Consider the following 21101-nt stretch of genomic DNA (forward strand, 5'->3'; position numbering starts at 1 on the left):
TATATATAAATATATATATATATATATAATTATATATAATTATATATATACATGTATATATATATATATATATATATATATATATATATGTATATATATATATATATATATATATATATATATATATATATATATATATATATATATATATATATATATATATATATATATATATATATATATATATATATATGTTAGCCATTAGGGTTTAAACCCCATGACTCAATTGATCATAACATCTGAAATTATATATCGTGCTTCTGAAAACTGATTTGAACTCAGCTGCAGGCAGAGGCGGGTGGACAAAATGTGGTTTCGACTCGAGGTGGAGGGTGGATCCTTAGCCCAATAAACAAGTCCTTGAATGTATGTGCCAGACAGTAGATAATATGCTCACCGCCCACGTACAGGGAAAACATGTTGCCAAACGCCTTCTTCACAAAGGGAATAATTAATTATATATCTTTGTAGTTTCTAGTATGTCTCCTAAATCAAGGACGTAACCAACCTTGGAAAGAAATATAGACATTACACATCCTTTGATTGTTGTGTATTCAGCATGTGTATTCAATCATTATCCTATGCTTACATCTTTTTTGTCTAAGTTTGGCCTTCTTCAGGAAGGAACGATGGAAGGTGGGCCTTTACGGCTCAGTTTTGCTTTGTCTTTAGCGCAGATTCTTGTCTGATATTTTGCTATATATGAAATGCCTTTTTGCTTATTTTGTAGCGAGTGCCTTGAGAAATTGCCCGCTGCATGTCAGGCGGTGCATTCTCGAGCCTGGCTCCACACTGTGTGTTTGTAATCGATTTCATTAAACATTGTTGCTCTGATCGTCTTCTACTTCCTTCCCTTGAGGTCTTCGACCGACAGATCTGGTGTCAGAAGTGGGATCATCCAGGTGTGCAGACGAGGTGGACCCTCACGTTCCAGGTCGGGAAGGAGGCCTGCCGGCACCTAATTTGGGTAAGCATTTTTGCACATCGAAATTGAAAGCCTCCTGCCTTACTTTGGATGTGTGGACCTCTGTCGGCTGTACTACCTGGCTTGTATTCCGAACCATATTTAGTCTAACCAGAGCAGCAGTGGGTAACGAATCGATTATACAGGGCGCCCGAGATAAGGAGGGATACCCTTCAGGTAAGCTTCCTGCGTGGGAAGCAGGTAGACCCATATGTGGGAGATAGATAATAGGTGTTAAGTTACTCCGGCGTGAGAACTGCGTTTAAGGCTAGAGATCGGGGGGCGACCCGATCTTAGGACTACCAGGAGGGATTAACCCAAGAAGGTAGGAAGAATGGGTAATAAGGTAGGAAAGGAGGGAGAGCCGTTGAAGAACACTCCAGCGTTTTACATGAAAAGAGATTATGGGTATGCTGCTTTGCAACCGGGCAAGGCATGGACTATATTGACCGAGGGTTTGAATACGCCTTGGCCAGAGGAAGGGTCATTTGCAATAGACAGGTTAGATGTGCTATATGGGGCTTTAGATGCCCTAGAGAAGAAGAAGAAGAGACTCCCACCCGATTCATGGAAGGTCTATAGTTGGTGGAAGGTGGAGGCCTTGAAGAGACAGGCAGCCTCCAGACAAGCGAGTTTGCGAGGAGAGTTGGGCAAATACCAGGATGAGCGCAAACAGGGTCCAAAGAAGCAAAATAAACAGATGAAGGTGCTCGCAGCGCAGACAAGTCAGAGGCTAATGGTAGCCCGGATTAATTCCGATGAGAAGGAACAGGATGAGGAAGATGAAATCCCTGTTTCCTATTCCCCCCATGGTCCAGTCCCAGGATCTAAGGCACGTACCCGACACCAGGGCGCTATAGGGGAAACAAATGGGAGACCCCCTAAAGTTCAAAAGACCCCACAACCATCAGCCCCTCAAGTCGAGGACGATGGAGATAGCGGCACAGACACCCCGGGGTTTCCACCCCCGATAGGTCCAGGTCAGAAAGTATACCCTTCACTAGTGGAGTATCAAGCACCAGTGCAACGTGCGATAGAAACAAAGGGAGTGTTCCCCATGCGATGCGTGGGAATAGACGCAAACGGCGTGGTAGTAAGGGAACGTGTGCCTTGGAAAGAATCTGATTTAACGGCCATGCAAAAGAGGGTTCAGGAAATGTTGATCGACCAACCTTTGGATATAGTAATATTGCTCCATCACTGGATTACAGAGGATGCCCCAGATTGGAGAGATATTTGTCATTTGGGAGCATCTATATTGCCACCAAAGGTATGGGTAAAGGCTAAAACCCTTTCATTATGGCCAATAGATGACCCCATGGCTCGGGTGCCACCCATGACTGGAAACGATTGGGTCATTTTGAAAAATCATCTCCTGACCAACATTGGCAATGCGCTCGCGCCACCTGGAGGGCCAGATTGGGGAAAAATTGGGAACATAAAACAGAAAGCAGGAGAGACTATCGGCGACTATCGAGAGAGAATAGAAAAAGCGATAGCTCGATGGGGCGGGTTAGGATTAATCCAAGTCGAGGACCTACCCGCTCCCCTGGTGAACAATTACCTAGTAGAAGGGCTTCGGCCCGCATTAAAAAAACAAGTGCATGCCGTCCTTTTCGGTTGGAAAGGAATGGGGACCAATGAATTATGTACAAAACTCGAACAATGTCCGGGCTCCTCTTCGGAGGAAAAGAAGGAAATTAAAGAAGAAATGTTGCAGATGTTGGTAAGGGAAAAATTGGCCCAGCAACAAGCAACAAAAACAATGGGGAGCAAGAAGAAGAAACAAAAGGGGGCAGAAATAATGGGAAGTGACAGTGAGAGTGAGTCAAGTGATGACGAGACACTCGGTCCGGCACTGCAGGCAGCTGTGATGCAAGTACCCCGGGGACCACAAGGGCCTAGTGGGCCAGGGAATCAGACGTGGAGACAACCCCAACAACCCCAACAACCCCAATGGGCTGCTCCACCATGTTCTGTGCTAGGTCCCCCACCGGCCTATTGGCCACCACAAACACCCATGCCAGGATGGGCACCGCAATGGGGACCCTCCAATATGGGCCCCACCCCATGGGTTACCCCCAATTCGGGCATGCCATACGGGCCTTGTGCCCCAGTCCAACAAATGCCGAGGGGAGGGCAAGGGCGCCCACCTCCCTACAAAGGGGGGCGAAGGCCAAACCAACAAAACCAACAGGGGGGTCCAGGACAGGGACCCCCAGGGAGAGGGGCATGCTTTGAATGTGGACAGATGGGCCACTGGAGACGGGATTGTCCAAATTATCCAAGGGGACCACGAGGACCCCAGGGACAGCAAGGGCCGTCATATGGAAACGCCTATTGATGGGACGAATGCGGGCCGCCAAAGGAATGTCCATTGATAACAATGACCCCAGATGAGGAACCGACCTTGACGTTAGATGTAAATGGACAACCACTACAATTCTTAATGGATACTGGTGCGACTCGCAGTTGTATCAATAAGGGACAACTACCTACTTTGAAACCCACACACAAAAGCGTCCAAATTCAGGGCGTTTCAGGAAAATTAGAAGCTCTCCCCGTATCAAAGGAGACCCGAGTAATGCTTGGACCGCTAGAAGCTAAGCATGCATTTCTCATGACCACTACTGCCCCCAACTAATTTACTAGGACGGGATTTGCTGTGTCGATTAGGTTGTAACATTGCGTGCACCAAAGAAGGTGTATACGTCGACGTCGGAGAATCGAACCGTGATTTGTTAATGATGGCATTGCAGCGCGCCAGCCCCACCGTGTATTGGTGGCGGTTGGAGGAAGGGGCTCTAGCAACATGGACCCATGTGATTGACACGATTGGCGCGCAAACGCAAGAAATTCGTGATTGGCTAGAAGAACACCACATAGCCACAAAATTGAAATATAATCCGCCGCATTGCACCGCATGTTATGACGCGACTGGAAGCGATGATTATTATTTAGACATGGTTGCGGCAGCTTTAGGGGAAACCTCTGATCTTCAATTATCACACATATGGATTGGCCGAGAGGGCATTGGGATTACGGTAACCTTGTCGCCGCGCCAGAGATCAAAGGCTAAGTACCCCGAGGGGATGGTAGCGCATGTTACCCTTAGCACCGCCAGAGGATGGCCACCCGAGAGCATTGGATGGATGATGGACCGACTGCGGAAAACGCCAGTAAGGCGTCGATACAATGTTGAACACCGAACGGTCCATGTGTTGGACAACAATGAAGGGTTCATAATTAATTTGGCACCTCAGGACAGACGAGTTCGATTTGAGATGGTGGAACTGCCACCCAAAGCGGCACATATGGTCAGGGCGGTCCCCACGACTCCAGGGGACTCCGATGGATTGCTCGACACCGTCACCCCGTCACTATGGGCGCAACACGAGAATGAAGTAGGGCGCATTAGGAATGCACCCCCGTTGGTGATTCCAATTAAAGAAGGGTTACCTTTACCACACATTCGGCAGTACCCACTTCGGCACGAGGCTGACGCAGGCATTTTTCCGGTGATAGAATCGCTCGTGCAGCAGGGAATAATAATCGAAACCAACAGCCCATGTAACTCCCCCGTTTTCCCAGTGCCAAAACCAATGACAGGAAAGTGGCGATTTGTGCAGGATTTGCGAGAGATTAATAAAATAATTCAGGGTATTCATCCGGTTGTACCAAATGCAGAAGTTCTGATGACTTCCATTCCGCCAGATGCTACACATTTTACAGTCATAGACTTGTGTTCCGCCTTCTTTTCAGTACCAATAGCTCCAGAGTCCCAGTACCTCTTCGCTTTCACCTTTAGGGGGAGACAATTCACCTGGACAGTGCTTCCGCAGGGTTTCGCAGATAGCCCTACCTTGTTTTCACGAGCGCTGCACCGCGATCTCGCAGATGTCCAATTGGAAGGCGGCTCGGTGCTGTTGCAGTACATCGACGACTTATTAATCTGCTCTCCATCCAAGGCAGCCTGCGAGACGGATTCACTAGCACTGTTAAATGCGCTAGCCGAAAAAGGCCACAAAGTAGGCCGGGAAAAATTGCAATTTGTGCGGGAGATAGTTACATACTTGGGACACGCGATTTCGCATGGGAGACGCGAGCTCAACGCGAGCCGGGTCACGGCCATCATGGAAACCCCGTTGCCTCGTACACAAAGGGAGGTGTTGCGATTTTTGGGAATGGCAGGGTATTGTCGTACATGGATAATTGACTATGCATTACTAGCAAAACCTCTATATGAGGCGACGAAAAACGACCAGCCACGGATGGTGAACTGGACGGAAAATCGAATACGCTGCTACGAAGGACTCAAACGAGCCCTGGTAACGGCCCCAACCTTGGGCCTTCCCGACTATAAAAAGGCCTTCACACTTTTCACCCATGCAGTAGGGGGATTCGCGCAATCCGTGTTAACTCAGACTCATGGAGATAGGGAACGTCCGGTAGCCTATTTCAGCAAAAAGCTTGATGCGGTAGAACAAGGCTTTCCGCTGTGCTTACAAGCCGTGGCGGCTGCCCGATACGCAGTTGAGCGGACGGCCGACATAGTAATGGGACATCCTGTCCTTTTACAGGTACCGCATTGCGTCCATACGCTACTACAACAGCGAAACACACAGCATCTCACAGCCACTCGACTGATGCAATACGAAACGGCATTAATTATGGCACCCAACGTGACGGTGATGCGGTGTACCGTTCTTAACCCAGCGACACTTTTGCCAACAAAGGAGGAGGGAATCCCGCACGTCTGTACGGACGTGGTCCAGTTAATATCAACGGTAAGGCCTGACTTACAGGACACACCGCTACAGGAAGCCGATCACACCTATTACGTCGATGGTTCAGCCAAACGGGCTTGGGACGGATCCCTGTTATCTGGGTACGCAGTATGCTCGGATACGGAGACGGTCGAAAGCGGCCGCCTCCCGCCCACCTGGTCAGCACAACAAGCTGAACTGTACGCACTCACGAGAGCGTGCGAAGTAAGCGAGGAAAAGGCAGTGACAATTTATACTGATTCGGCATACGCACACGGAGTGGTCCACGACAAAGGGGCCATATGGAAAATGAGAGGGTTCCTCACTTCAGCGGGAGCACTCATCAAAAATGGGGACTTAGTGCGTAATCTGCTTCATAGTATTGTTACAGACACGACTTTGATGTTAAGGTGGGCCGAGCGGAATGGCCGTCGTGTCCGCACAAATTACCCGATTATACTCGACGTTGACGGAGCCGCGCTACGCTGGATCAATAAAGGAAAAGAAGACACCCGGCTGGATTATAATGACAGACACCAATGTTTCGATTCTCAATTATATTCGTACGGAAAGGTTAGATTACAGGGGCTAGAGGTATATCACAGGAAGACAGGCACTTAGACACACTCTTATATTGACCCCGGACAGACGACAGATAAACGGGACAACGGCTGACTCACACGGGGATTGATGGCAGGGAAAGGCAGGTATCGGTGGCTCCAGGTGCGCCTGGGCTCGGGGCAGAATCCACACGGTTCGGTCCGGTCCAAAGATGCGGGGAGGTCACAGCGCTCGGAGGTAACGTTCTTTCCCAGGCGGGTTCGCTTCCTCTCAGCGATCGCAGGCAACGTTCTTTCTCAGGCGGGGCGCCTCTGACTCAGCGCGCGCAGGTACTTCTTTCTCCAGCTGGGGGCGCATCTCTCGTCACGTCCGCTAAGTCGCCACGTATATCCGGCGGGGAGTGACACGCCCTCGGCTCGTTAGCTCCGCCCCAGATGGAATCGGTCCGCCCTTCTGATTGGGTGCGGGGGGGGGGGGGGTTACCAGGCTCCGCCCTTGACGAGGAGCTGACAGCCAGCCCCTCTGGTAACCCCGTGGAGCGCCGAGCCGGTGTGAGGACGCATCCTCCCCCGCGCCGCCGCGCCGCCCCCATCTCCTCTGTTGTTGTAGTTATAGTTGTGGAAGAAGATGGAAGGAGGTATGGAAGATGGAAGGAGGTATGGGAAAGGTCCTAAACTCACTACTGATGCCATATAATCACATTCTGGTGCAACGAAGAGTCATAATTAATGGAAACGAGGCCTTAACTGACATAGACTAAGAATAACTAGCAAGATGTCCGAAAGTTGTCTACGTGTGGTGCGGTGGACCTGGGCACGACATTTAATGGGGGAATAAGGGGAAGGTCGGCTCTACTGATTGTTGTTTACAGACAATGGGACTAGGGAATGGGGGATTGGGGATAGTTGGGGAGTATTGGGGAAAATAGGGGAATATTTACAAGCGGATATGGAGGCCAAATTCCATATTCGCAACATTGCACCCTTCTCTACCCTCGGGGCGTCCCGACCCGATAAATTTTTACCTACTTTAGTGTGGCACGCAATGTAGTTCCCTCTACTATTAACTCTACCCTGAGTGCGACAGTTTTACAGATATTCACAAATGAGTAAATATGTCCCCCTGCGACGTTGCACCCTTCTCCTCACAGAAACACACCCACAGGATAACCGAATCCGGAAAGAATTCGCAAACTAAACATACAGCCGGTAGGGAGCATTATTTACACGACTACGCTGCTATTTACACTACGATACAGGACCTGTTTTTGGAGGAACACATGCAGATGTTATGCATAGAGAGAGCGCGCTTGCCAGCATCGATACACCAACCCACGAGTGCTCTGTGGCCGACGGCCTTTAATAACGTGCAGAGCACCCTTTCCCAGCATCAAAAGCACCACCCCACCACACAGTCAGCACCATCCGTTGCAGTCACCATTGTTCATGGGAATAAAAATAAATTCGACAACCCCTAACCCTGCAGGTGTCTCTTGCTCTTCGTGTGGCCTTCAGTGGTGTTAACTATTAGTGGTTCACCTGTATGGCATAGGTGCCACGTTGACCCATAGGTCCATCAACGGGTGGTGCTTGGCCGCAAACGAACTGCGGTCCATTGTGGGTGGCCACAAACATTGCGGTCCATATGGTGTATCGATCCAGGCAGCCAACAGCGAAAGTGCAGGCCCACAACTGCGTAGCCAGCACCTCTCTCTCCTCTCTCTCTACCCCAAAGCCAGATCCTCGGAGGCGGGAGACAAAAGAAGCAGACAAGTGAGTAAGGTGGTAAGGGCGCAAAAGTGCACGCAATATAAGGTAATGCACACTGGGGGCACATGGGAACCAGGTGAGACAGGTACGTTCCTATCGTACGCCCCCCCCCCCACCAGGTAACCTACATGGCCCCTCCCTTACCCCTTACTGTATCCACACAACACAACACCACTCATAAACATCTACTTTACAAATCAACAAACATCCCTACTGTCTTCCCCGTTCCTCCCATATACCAAATTCGTCTTCTCTCCCTCCTAACCAATCAAATTTGCCATTTTCAACTGAACATCAAAATTTGCCATCACCAATTCATCATCAGTCCCTCCTAGGGAGGGAGAGATGGAATCACCCCAATGTCTCATCCACGTCGTGATGCGTCTCACAAATCCTCACAACAATTCTTACTTCCTGCAACACAAAACAAAGAAAACACAGGTGTGGAGTCATCATCATCACCACAGGTAAGTGGCTGCGTATGGTGCGACAGGTTCATTAATCCTAACTATTTCCTAAATGACTTTAACAACTTTACACTACCCGGGGTCTTCCTCCGGCCAAACCATTGGCCCTCTTACACTATGGGTTCTAAAAACCAATTCCCATTGGCCAAACTGTGGTGCTCTTCAATTTGGGGTCTCACTCCCCCGATTCATCTCCCGGTGCCCTCGCACAATTTCTGGGCTGCGGCGTGTACCTCTCCCAGTGGGTCTACCCACCTGCACACCTCCACCACTGCAGTTGCCTCCGAGCTTACCTGCTCCTTACCCTAACCTAACTACCTGGGGAAGGCCCTCTGGCGCTCTCCCCACTCGGTGCCCTCTCTGGCACTGGGCTACCCGGGTCCATCCTCCGGATCCTCGGGCCCCATCCACAACTCTACCGGCTCCCAGAGCCCACCTGCGGCCTCACCTGGCCGACATCCTCACAGTGGTGGAGTGCCCAACCAACTACACACACTAACAGGCTACACGCCCAGCCATTTCCACAACACTAATGCACCCATCCATGTACCATTCTTTCACCCGCACCACAAATGCCAATATCCAACCACAATTTACCTGTACCCTCTACCTAACACTTACACTACCCGCCCCGGGTATCCGTGATGGGGGTCCACTCTTCCCCCATTCACACCTTCACACCATGCACACCACTCCGTACCACTTACTCCAACTCTCTCCACACACCTGTACTTGCACACCTGTGCTCTCACACCTGGTGCCACCTGCACCCTTCTCTCCCCAAGCGCATTCGCGCTGATCTACAACACTCACTACTCACACACTGCTCCACACACCTGTCCAGTTGCACACCTGTGCAATCACACCTGTTCAATTGCACACCTGTGCAATCACACCTGTTCAATTGCACACCTGTGCAATCACACCTGTACAATCCTCACACACACGGCATCATCTCAGCTAACTACTCCCTTCTGAAACTTGCGCTTCCCAGTCGTCCCTTTAAACTATTGCGCTCCCACGTCATTATCAACCACACTAATCTACCTGCGTCCCCACTACAGGTATCAGTCACGAACTAAACTTAACGTCACCTAATGTCAATCCTCGCTAGATCCCTACACACCATATCCTAACCCACCCGGGCTAGTTTTCACTGCCATACACCCCATAAGCTATTGCTCCTTTGCCCCCCACCATGGGAAGGGTGGCAGGGATGCCATCCCACCACATCGGGGGTCTCTCACTACCAATTTTGCACATCAAATTTCAACAAATTAAAAATTTGCCAATCACTGCCCATCATCTGCCAATCACTACTGCCAATCATCAAATTTCACCTTTTTCTAATTTCGGGGCCAAAACACTAACCTCATCACCCAGTCTACTCACTACTGCCTCTCGGTGCGCCAATTCCTGTCCAAAGCCCGGCTTCGTAAAGCCAAGCAATGGATGCTGGTTGTTTTGTGCCGGCGGCTGGATGCGTCCGGCATTCGGGGCAGGGACGGGGGCTTACCCGGGCCGAGATCCCACGCACCACCTCGGCGTGGAGCCATCCACTGTCCCGATCTCGACCTGCCGGCACGTCTCCACAAAACGTGGTCGCCATGACGACCCTTCCTATCCAGCTGCCCACTCCACCTAGTGGAGCCTGGACGCGGCCGTTCAAAGCGAGGCCCGGCACGCACCGAGGGCCCGCTTCGGCTAAAAGTCGACCTAACCTCTAACCTGGTTACCGTCGATGCTTCACCTGGATTCTTACACCCCGCAGCCCGTTCCTTGCTCACACATCCAGCCGTGCCCATGCTCCTCGTACCTTTCCTTACACACCCAGGTACACCCATTCCACTCACAGCCTTGGTCACACACCTGACCACCGAACACTTTGGCACACATTCGTTGCTCGCACACCTCACCAATACACCTCTTCGCACCCCCTCCTCAGTCACCTCCTCTGTGACAATCACAGGTGTGCTCTCATTCGCACACCCAACCACGTGCCTCACCACCAACTCCAGCGTGCATTCCCACTCACGCTCTACCATTCCAGGTGTGCATCCTTCCATCCCAGGTGTACATCCTCGCTCACCTGTCACAACTAACTCACGCTCCATGTCACTCTCACTACTTTCACCTCCATTCCTGACAGCGCACTCACCCTTACTCTTGACAGCGCACTCTTTCCCCATGCACCTGTCCGTCACACACCTTTCTCGCGCACACTCTCCCGTCACACCCTCTGTAACACTCACCACAGGTGTGCATTCTTCCTTGCCTTTGACAGCGCACTCTTTCCTCATGCACCCGTCCGTTACACACCTCTCTCGCGCACACTCTCCCGTCACACCCTCTGCAACACTCACCACACCGCGCTTCCATGTGCCCCCTCGCACACGCGCTACGACCGACTCATTCTCGCCAGCACCCTCACTCCTTGGCACACACTTTTTCCTCACACACCCCAGAGTCGGACTTTCTCGCACACCTCCTTTTTCGCACACCAGACCTGTCGCACACTTCACCCACGGCCTCTCACGAACACCCGGGTCCATCTCGACCCCCAAGCTTATTAAATCCCCTGGCGCATCATACGCACGACCATATTGGTCACCACTTACACCGGGTCCTCTTCCTCTTCGCTTCTCCTCCATCACCTGCGAATCCCTCATCCGGTTAATGAGCACATCATCACGATCCAAACACAGACTTTGGACCAATTCTTTTATCTCCTCTTTTATCTCTTTCTTATCCCCTCTCCGTCGCTTCTTAATTTCACTCATCCCTTCTTCCACTTCTTCTAATTTGTGCTTCACCTCTTTTATTCCCCGGTACGTCTCCTCAAGCTCATCCTCTAAGGCTACCTTGACCGTTTCCATGTGCGTCTTCACCTGCCGGTCCTTCGTCTCCATTACCTCTACCACCTCGTCCAACCTCGTTGTCAGTCCCTCACGTACCATCTGACATTCCCTCTTCGTCGCTACCAAGTCATTTTTTTGGTCATTTTGTGTCGCTTTTAAACCTCCTATTACCGCTGTGTTCTTCTTTACCTGGTCCGTTAGTTCTTTTTGTCCCTCCGTCAGCTGTTCCACCTCCTGCGTCAGGACCTCTATGCCCCCCTGTAACTTTACAGTCCCCTTTCTCACCTCCTTCTCCATGCGCTCCTTACAGTGCCTCACCTCCTCGCGCACTCCTCCGACCTCCTCACTCACACCTCTTCTGATCTCTTCTCCCATCACTTGCATCTCCTGCCCAGATGCCACCCTTATCTGCTCCATTTCCTCCCTGTGAGCATCCAATTTCGTTTCTACCCCCATTCTGACCCCCTCTATCTGCTGCCCCATTTGGTTAACTTCCCTTTCCGCTTGGTCCCTCATGTCCCTCAATTTGCCTTCCATGGTGTTTTCTAACCCCTCTAACCCTTTTTGCATCCCTTCCATTTGATTCTCTTGAGCGGCCATTCTGTTTTCTACCCCCGTTAACCCCTCCTGTATTTCCCCTAATCTATCGTCTAATTTCCCAAATTTCATGTCTAATCCCTTAAAATTATTGTCTAATCCCTCACTGGTACCCCTCGCTTCGTCCCTCATTACCCCCATTTGGTTTCCCATTACCCCTAATTGGTTACTCTGCAGTTTGAGGGACGCCTGCATTTGCGCCATAAATTGCTCCATGAGGACCTGCATCTGGGCCATCCCTCCCACTTGTGCAGCGGGTGCGGCCGCCGTAGCTATGTGCGAGGCGCCATTTCGCGCGTCTGCTACCCCCGCTGTTTCGCTCTCCTCACGTGTCTCAATTTGGTCCTGGACCGACCCTGCTTCACTCTCCCCTACCGGACCCCAGCCGTCTTGATCCGCCATAGCGCGACTTTCAAAATTCGAGTTTCGTAACACAAATCCAAATTTTGCTGTTATAATTTCGTCGAGCGCAGTAACCGCGGGACCGCGCTCCGGATCGATTTTGTCGAGCGCAGTACGCGCTCCGAATCGATTTTCCCTCCCAAAATTTGGGCCTAACTAATTTAGTCCCGGGTCCGAATCTCACTCCTCGACACCAATTGTTACAGACACGACTTTGATGTTAAGGTGGGCCGAGCGGAATGGCCGTCGTGTCCGCACAAATTACCCGATTATACTCGACGTTGACGGAGCCGCGCTACGCTGGATCAATAAAGGAAAAGAAGACACCCGGCTGGATTATAATGACAGACACCAATGTTTCGATTCTCAATTATATTCGTACGGAAAGGTTAGATTACAGGGGCTAGAGGTATATCACAGGAAGACAGGCACTTAGACACACTCTTATATTGACCCCGGACAGACGACAGATAAACGGGACAACGGCTGACTCACACGGGGATTGATGGCAGGGAAAGGCAGGTATCGGTGGCTCCAGGTGCGCCTGGGCTCGGGGCAGAATCCACACGGTTCGGTCCGGTCCAAAGATGCGGGGAGGTCACAGCGCTCGGAGGTAACGTTCTTTCCCAGGCGGGTTCGCTTCCTCTCAGCGATCGCAGGCAACGTTCTTTCTCAGGCGGGGCGCCTCTGACTCAGCGCGCGCAGGTACTTCTTTCTCCAGCTGGGGGCGCATCTCTCGTCACGTCCGCTAAGTCGCCACGTATAACCGGCGGGGAGTGACACACCCTCGGCTCGTTAGCTCCGCCCCAGATGGAATCGGTCCGCCCTTCTGATTGGGTGCGGGGGAGTTACCAGGCTCCGCCCTTGACGAGGAGCTGACAGCCAGCCCCTCTGGTAACCCCGTGGAGCGCCGAGCCGGTGTGAGGACGCATCCTCCCCCGCGCCGCCGCGCCGCCCCCATCTCCTCTGTTGTTGTAGTTATAGTTGTGGAAGAAGATGGAAGGAGGTATGGAAGATGGAAGGAGGTATGGGAAAGGTCCTAAACTCACTACTGATGCCATATAATCACATTCTGGTGCAACGAAGAGTCATAATTAATGGAAACGAGGCCTTAACTGACATAGACTAAGAATAACTAGCAAGATGTCCGAAAGTTGTCTACGTGTGGTGCGGTGGACCTGGGCACGACATTTAATGGGGGAATAAGGGGAAGGTCGGCTCTACTGATTGTTGTTTACAGACAATGGGACTAGGGAATGGGGGATTGGGGATAGTTGGGGAGTATTGGGGAAAATAGGGGAATATTTACAAGCGGATATGGAGGCCAAATTCCATATTCGCAACAGTATTATGCTTCCACGTGAAATAGCTGTAGTTAAATGCCGAGGTCACCAGCGTACAGACGACGCTGTGGCCCGTGGAAACGCCCGAGCCGACGAAGCAGCAGCACAAGCGGCAAACCAACAGATTGGGTATAATATGCCAGTAGTTACGCGCAAACAGGGCGCTAAAGCGACCGCCCAGACAGACGTTCCGACATCCGCACCTACAGAGTTCGATGTAATACAATTACAAGCCGCGGCCTCAAACGTAGAACATCAAGATTGGATTAAATTGGGAGCTCAGCGCCCCGCAGAAGGACAAATGTGGACGATTAATGACAAACCCGTGGCACCGCGAGCTTTATTGCCATGGTTGGCACGCATGGCGCATCAAAATGGCCATGTGTGCCATAGGGGGGTGATGAGGCAGGTCACTTCCACCTGGGCAGCACCAGGCCTTTCGGCTGCGGTTACCATGGTCTGTCGCTCGTGCGCTATATGTCAATGGCATAATAGGGGGGCTCCCCCCAGGCGCCGCCACAACGCGGGTCACCCGGCTCCCGTCGGGCCGTTCTGTCATATCCAGTTCGATTTTTTCAATTTACCGCCTTGTATGTCCTTTAAGCATGTATTGGTAGTGGTGGACATGTTCACCAAGTGGGTGGAGGCCTACCCATGCGTCAAGGCTGACGCTATAACGGTGGCCAAGTGCCTTTTGCGGCACTTTATATGTCGATTCGGCGTCCCGCAGAAAGTGTCATCCGATCAGGGCGGGCACTTCACAGGGGACGTCATTAAAGCCGTGTTAAAGGCCTTGGGAGTGATACAGTCGTTCCACTGTGTTTACTACCCGCAATCGGCGGGACTTGTAGAACGAACGAATGGCACACTGAAAGGTAAGTTGGCAAAGATTTGCGACGAGACAGGCCTCAAGTGGCCGGAGGCCCTTCCGCTAGCGTTAATGAGCGTGCGCTCTACTCCAGGGCGCACCACTGGTCTCTCTCCGCACGAGATATTAATGGGTCGGCCCATGAGTTTGCCGGTATCGGCGCCAGTGGATATGGCAGCACTTGAATTACCTATCATGGATGACATGCTTTTAAAGTTTTGCATAGGTCTCTCCCATGTGGCGCGCAGCATACATGAACGTGTTCGGGAGGCCCTGCCGGAGCCAACAAGCAAGCCTATCCACACCTTCGAGGCAGGAGATTACGTGCTGGTGAAGCATTTCACCCGTAAGACTGCGCTCGAACCAAGGTGGACGGGGCCATACCAAGTTCTTCTGATCACACCAACAGCGGTGTTTTGTGAGGGCAAGTCGTCCTGGGTACATGCCACACATTGTAAGTTGGCCATACCCACAAACACAGACACCTCAAACGCACCACCACAGATCGAGGATGCTGCACCACCGCCTGTTAGGGGTGGCAATCACACTTAGTTTAATATACCGCTTTGCCAGCACTGCACCTGCCGTGTCACGCCTCAAGTGGGGGGACACGAGGGCATGGGCGAACACGGAGACATATGCATATGGCGACCAAACTGTTAAGGTCTACCGGCAGAGAGTTATCTGGGGCCAGAGGCTAAAACAGGTGTCTGCAACAGGTGCATGGGATGCTAAGAGAGGTATTAGAGGACATTGGATTGACTTTAAATTGAAATGAAAATTGAAAGGGTGGATTAGGAAAATGAGTTTGTTCAAATAATCGTGGCATCTGTGGGATGCAACAATTTTGTGCCAGAATAGTGTATGGGAGCCGTCATCTGGGAAGCGTCGTTAAATGGCAGTAGGTTTAGACAGGTATTGAAAGGGTTCGTGCAATGTCATTTTGGGGCTTATGGCTCGCCATTGTCTGTCTGCCAGTTATGGTGGGCAGAGGGAAGAGGGAGTGATACTGCTCTGGCCTCTTGCTTGGCAGAATTGAGTATTGCTAGTTTTACCCCTGTTCAAAATTGAGCTCTCGAGAGCTGATTAACATTAGGATGCATCTCTCAAGGGACCCCTGGGTGGTCTCGAGAGCTGAGGTGTGAAATATGATGACGTTGTCTTATGGACACTTTGTGAGTGGCTAGACACGTGCCTGAAAGGGGAAATTGTATTCATAACTCATGTGGGTTGTGTCTGAAGGAAAGGTTTGGGAGGAAGTGTGAAGAAGGTCGTGGAAAGTGCAAAGATGATTGGATTGGAAAGTCGAATCAGATGGATTATTTGTCAATGACAGGTGACTGCAGGAATTGTTGAGGAAGTGGAGGAAAAGGTTATAAAAAGTTAATGAAAAAGACAGGAAATGCGGCTATGAATAAGCCAACCATCTGAGAGATAAGGTAACTAAATGCCAATTGGTGGGACGGGGGGCTAGGAATTTGATCATGGTGTGTGTAAGAAAGTATTTTTCAGGATGGACGATGAAGAAACCGCCGTCGGAAGACCATGATCTTGACCACAGAGGCCGTCGACCTGAATGGGTCCTTCAACAAGGCAGATGTGACCGGCGCTTCAGAAGATTGTATTGATTTTTGTGATGACTGTGATACTTGTGTTGAAAATCCCTTGTGGGAACTGGCTGATGCCTGTATTGATGTTTGTGATGACTGTGATACTTGTGTGGTAAACCCCTTGCGTGTACTGGCTAACTAACGCCTCTTATGTATTACAAGCTCACCGCTGTACTCGAATCGCAGAATTACAATTGGAAGACGAATTAGTGCATATGCGAACAATGGTGATGCAGAATCGAGTGGCTTTGGATATGTTGTTAGCAGAAAAGGGAGGAGTATGTGGGGTAATTGATGGAAAATGCTGCACATATATCCCAGATCACTCGGAAGGCATAGAGGCCTCAATCATTCGGCTTAAGGCCGCGACCCAGGATCTCACGGATAGCCGAAAGGAAAGGGAAGAAGCCAATAATGTATGGTCCAGCATATCAGCCTGGTTCAGAGGATGGACAGGGGTCATTGTAAAATGGCTATTGACAGGCCTGGCCATAATCGTGGGAATCGTACTCACCGTAGTTATAATGAAATCCCTAATCATGATTTGTGTGAGAAAATGTTTCACAGGATGGACCCCACCCACCACCACCAACGGGATGTTACTTTCACTATATGGGAAGGATCCAAAGGCCATTGGTGAACCGGCCAACTCTATCGTCTCGGACCCCCACGATTGGGTTGATGGCCTCGACGTTTCGTGGCAAGAGGATGTGGCTTTAGGGATCTATGATTCCTGGCTTGAAATCGATGAACCTATTGATGCTTGGGATTCTGATAATGATTATGATTTTAGTTGGGATGATTTAACCTGTGATTTAGAAAGTGTAGGTTCTTTTAAAAGTTATTGCTATTATGCCAGCAGTGAGGAGCGGATGGCAAACATGTATCCGGGATATCCGGGAGAACCACCCTCACCACCACTTACACCACCCGTAACAACCACTTTGGGATCGTCTCAGCTTAAAACACCCAACACTTTGAATACTGACGTTGACACAGACTATGTGGAGATGGAGATTTGTGATTATGAGGAGATGGATATTGGTGATGACGAATGTGCCTCCTTTTCTTCCACAGAGCAATCACATGTACAAGGCTTGATGGCATTGGACGTCGATTGTTTGCCCTGATTCACGAGGACCACGCCTGCATAAGGAGGGCCCCTAATCTGGCTGGCAACCGGGTCGCACCTACGCTGGGACGAGGGTGGATTCGGGATCTGGCCGGGCGGCAGCAATCTCCTAACCAGGCGTCGTCGTCGCGAATTATGGCTAACAATTTATGCGTTGAATGTTAGACGGCCAGTTAGGGCCGGTATCTTTCTTTGAGCATGCGTGACGCAGTGACGCGCCTGGCATGTGACTAATTGGGATGCTGACCACTGGGGTATACGGTGTCTTTCCAAGGAGTTGTCATGTAAAGACAAAGGGAGGAACTGTTAGCCATTAGGGTTTAAACCCCATGACTCAATTGATCATAACATCTGAAATTATATATCGTGCTTCTGAAAACTGATTTGAACTCAGCTGCAGGCAGAGGCGGGTGGACAAAATGTGGTTTCGACTCGAGGTGGAGGGTGGATCCTTAGCCCAATAAACAAGTCCTTGAATGTATGTGCCAGACAGTAGATAATATGCTCACCGCCCACGTACAGGGAAAACATGTTGCCAAACGCCTTCTTCACAAAGGGAATAATTAATTATATATCTTTGTAGTTTCTAGTATGTCTCCTAAATCAAGGACGTAACCAACCTTGGAAAGAAATATAGACATTACACATCCTTTGATTGTTGTGTATTCAGCATGTGTATTCAATCATTATCCTATGCTTACATCTTTTTTGTCTAAGTTTGGCCTTCTTCAGGAAGGAACGATGGAAGGTGGGCCTTTACGGCTCAGTTTTGCTTTGTCTTTAGCGCAGATTCTTGTCTGATATTTTGCTATATATGAAATGCCTTTTTGCTTATTTTGTAGCGAGTGCCTTGAGAAATTGCCCGCTGCATGTCAGGCGGTGCATTCTCGAGCCTGGCTCCACACTGTGTGTTTGTAATCGATTTCATTAAACATTGTTGCTCTGATCGTCTTCTACTTCCTTCCCTTGAGGTCTTCGACCGACATATATATATATATATATATATATATATGTATATATATATATATATATATATATATATATATATATATATATATATATATATATATATATATACAGCGTGGTTCAGAAACCCTGGGCACATTTTGAAGAACGATACCAGCAACAAACAATTACGTTTATTTTTGTTCTTTGGTGCAGAACAAAACATGATTGCTTGTTAAACAGTCTAATATACATGAAACAGATAAGTTCAAATATTCAAACTGCACTCTGACACACAGTTCTGCATGTTTCAGTCGTTAAGGCAGCAGTCTCATTACGGATTAATTGTTTCAAGTCTCTAAGGGTCGTAGGATTCCTTGCATACACTTTGTGTTTGAGGAAACCCCAAAGGAAGAAATCACAGGGTGTTGTTAAATCACAAGACTCGGTGGCCATTCAACAGGACCACGACGGCCAATCTATTTGTCTGTAAAGTTCAAATCAAGGGCCTGGCGTACACTGGCAGCATAATGAGCAGGCGCACCATCATGCATGAACCACATTTGGCCATCATTGAGTGGAAATACATGCTGCTCCAACATTAGAAGGTAATTTGCAGCATTCACATTTTCTTCGAAAAATCTTGGTCCAACAATGCCTGCAGAAGAAATGCCTGCCCAGACGGACACACTGGCTTGATACGGGATGTTGTGCTAAACAGTAAATTGTGGGTTGTCTACTGCCCACATCACGCTGTTATGACGATTCACAGAACCAGATAAAGTAAACTTGGATTCATCTGACCACAAGATCCTGTTCTGCAGATCATTGTCCATATCAATTAACCCAAGCAATGTCTCACATGCCTCAACACGCCTGACAAAATAATCCTCAGATAGTTGGTGAAGTAATCTGGGTATGTATGGTTTTGCATTAAGTTCTTTTAGTATTCTTAGAATCAATGATCAGCTTTTGTTGGTGACGTTTGATAGATAATAGTATGTTACTGTCGAGTTGTTGTTGAATGACTGCTCTGCTTTCCTCAGTTTGAACAATAAGAGGCCTACCTGGTGACTGTTTTGGAAGAATGCTGCCGGTTTTATCAAACTGCTTGTTTATTCTGCCGATGATTCTTCTTTCAATGGCATCGGCGCCACAAAGATCAAACTCAACAAGTTGTCTGTGAACTTCAGCCGAATTTCCAGATACAGAATACAAGCGTACAGCGTGAATTTTCTGTCTCACGATATCCTCCTTCATATTAGGGAGTCTAATTCACAATGAACTGAACTAATGCAAAGATAAACACATGCAGCACAGTGAGCGAAGCTCACCCCGATCCATATCATGTGATGCACCTCACCATGTTGCGTATCACGTGATGCCTGTGCGTGTTGAAGCGGTCACATCAATTTGCGAGTAATAATCATGTTTTGTTTTGCACCAAAGAACAATAATAAACTTAGTTGTTTGTTGCAGGTATCGTTCTTCAAAATGTGCCCAGGGTTTCTGAACCACTATGTATGTATATATATATATACAGTATAAAGCCTGTCAAAAATGACGGGTTGGAACAGTTTATTTGACTGTGCAGCTGCATGAGCATGCCAAAGACTGAAGCATGGGCCTAGTGTCAGGTGTGCCTATATCTTCTTTATTTATTAGATGTCTTACAGACGTAAACGAGCACTCAGTTTACTCTGCGCAATTTGCACGTCATGTGCAGCAAATTTCACCTCCCTGTGCCTTGTATTTATTGTGATTAAAAAAAAAAACGCTTCCGTACACTGACCTTTCGGTTCGGTTTGCAAGCCACCATCTACATTTCCAATGTAAGAGACATAATTATTCTTCTTTTGGGTCTTCGGAGTCCTCTGGGTGATTTGGGTCCTCTGCATCTTTGGTTCTTTGGGTCTTTTCAGTCATTTAGGTTTTTGGGGTATTTTGGGTCTTTGGGGTAATTTGGGTCTTTCGGTTCCACTGGGTCCTCAGGGTATTTGTGGTCTTTTTGGTGTTTTGGATTGATTGGTTCTGTGGGGTCGTTAAGGGTCTTTGAGGTATTTTGGGTTTTCAGGGACTTTTTGGTCTTCTAGGTCTTTTCAATTTTTTTTGGTCTTTAAGGGTCTTTGGGATATTTTGGGTCTCTGGGGTCTTCGTGGTCTTTTTGGTCTTTGATGTATTTTCAGTCTTTGGGGTATTTTGGTTTTTTGGGGGTCTTCAGGGTCTTTTCAGTCTTCTGGGTCTTTGGGATATTTTGGGTCCTTGAGGTATTTAAGGGTCTTCTGGGTCTTTAGGGTATTTTTAGTCTTCTGGGTCTTCTGGTTAATTAAGGGTCTTTGGATCTTCAGGGTCTTTGGGGTATTTTGGGTCTTTTTTGGTCTTCATGGTCTTTAAGGGTCTTGGTGTATTTTCAGTGTGTTGGGTCTTTGGGGTCTTTAAGGGTCTTTTCAGTGTTTTGGGTCTTCGGGGAATTTTGGGTCTTGAGGGCCTTTTGGGTTTTTGTTGTCTTTTGGGTCTTTAAGGGTATTTTGGTCTTTGGGGTATTTTGGGTATTTTGGGTCTTCTGGATATTTAAGGGTCTTTGGGGTCTTTTGGATTTTAAGGGTCTTTGGGGTCTTTTGGGTATTTAAGGGTCTTGGGGGGTCTTTTGTGTCTTCATGGTCTTTTGGGTCTTTCAGGGTATTTCGTGTATCTTTGGTCTTTGGGGTCTTGGGGTCTTTAAGGCTCTTTGGGTAATTTGGGGTCTTCAGTGTCTTTTGGTTTTTTTGTGGTCTTTTGGGTATTTAAGTCTTTGGGGTCTTTTAGGTCTTTAACGGTCT

The 21101-nt window shown here is 49.1% G+C and overlaps 1 protein-coding gene across 1 annotated transcript; it reads left to right on the forward strand.

Annotated features, from left to right (window-relative positions):
• Window positions 1–246: 246 nt before the first annotated feature.
• On the forward strand, window positions 247–18274 carry LOC144891830 (uncharacterized). The gene is made up of 2 exons (XM_078776587.1): window positions 247–967; window positions 14844–18274. Exon 2 carries the CDS (start codon window positions 16421–16423, stop codon window positions 17333–17335), a length of 915 nt encoding a protein of 304 aa, XP_078632713.1. The 5' UTR covers window positions 247–967; window positions 14844–16420; the 3' UTR covers window positions 17336–18274.
• The last annotated feature ends 2827 nt before the right edge of the window (window positions 18275–21101 follow it).

This window comes from Myxine glutinosa, chromosome 4, assembly GCF_964187855.1.
Source record: "Myxine glutinosa chromosome 4, kmMyxGlut1.1, whole genome shotgun sequence".
In the NCBI taxonomy this organism is placed as follows: Eukaryota; Metazoa; Chordata; class Myxini; order Myxiniformes; family Myxinidae; genus Myxine; species Myxine glutinosa.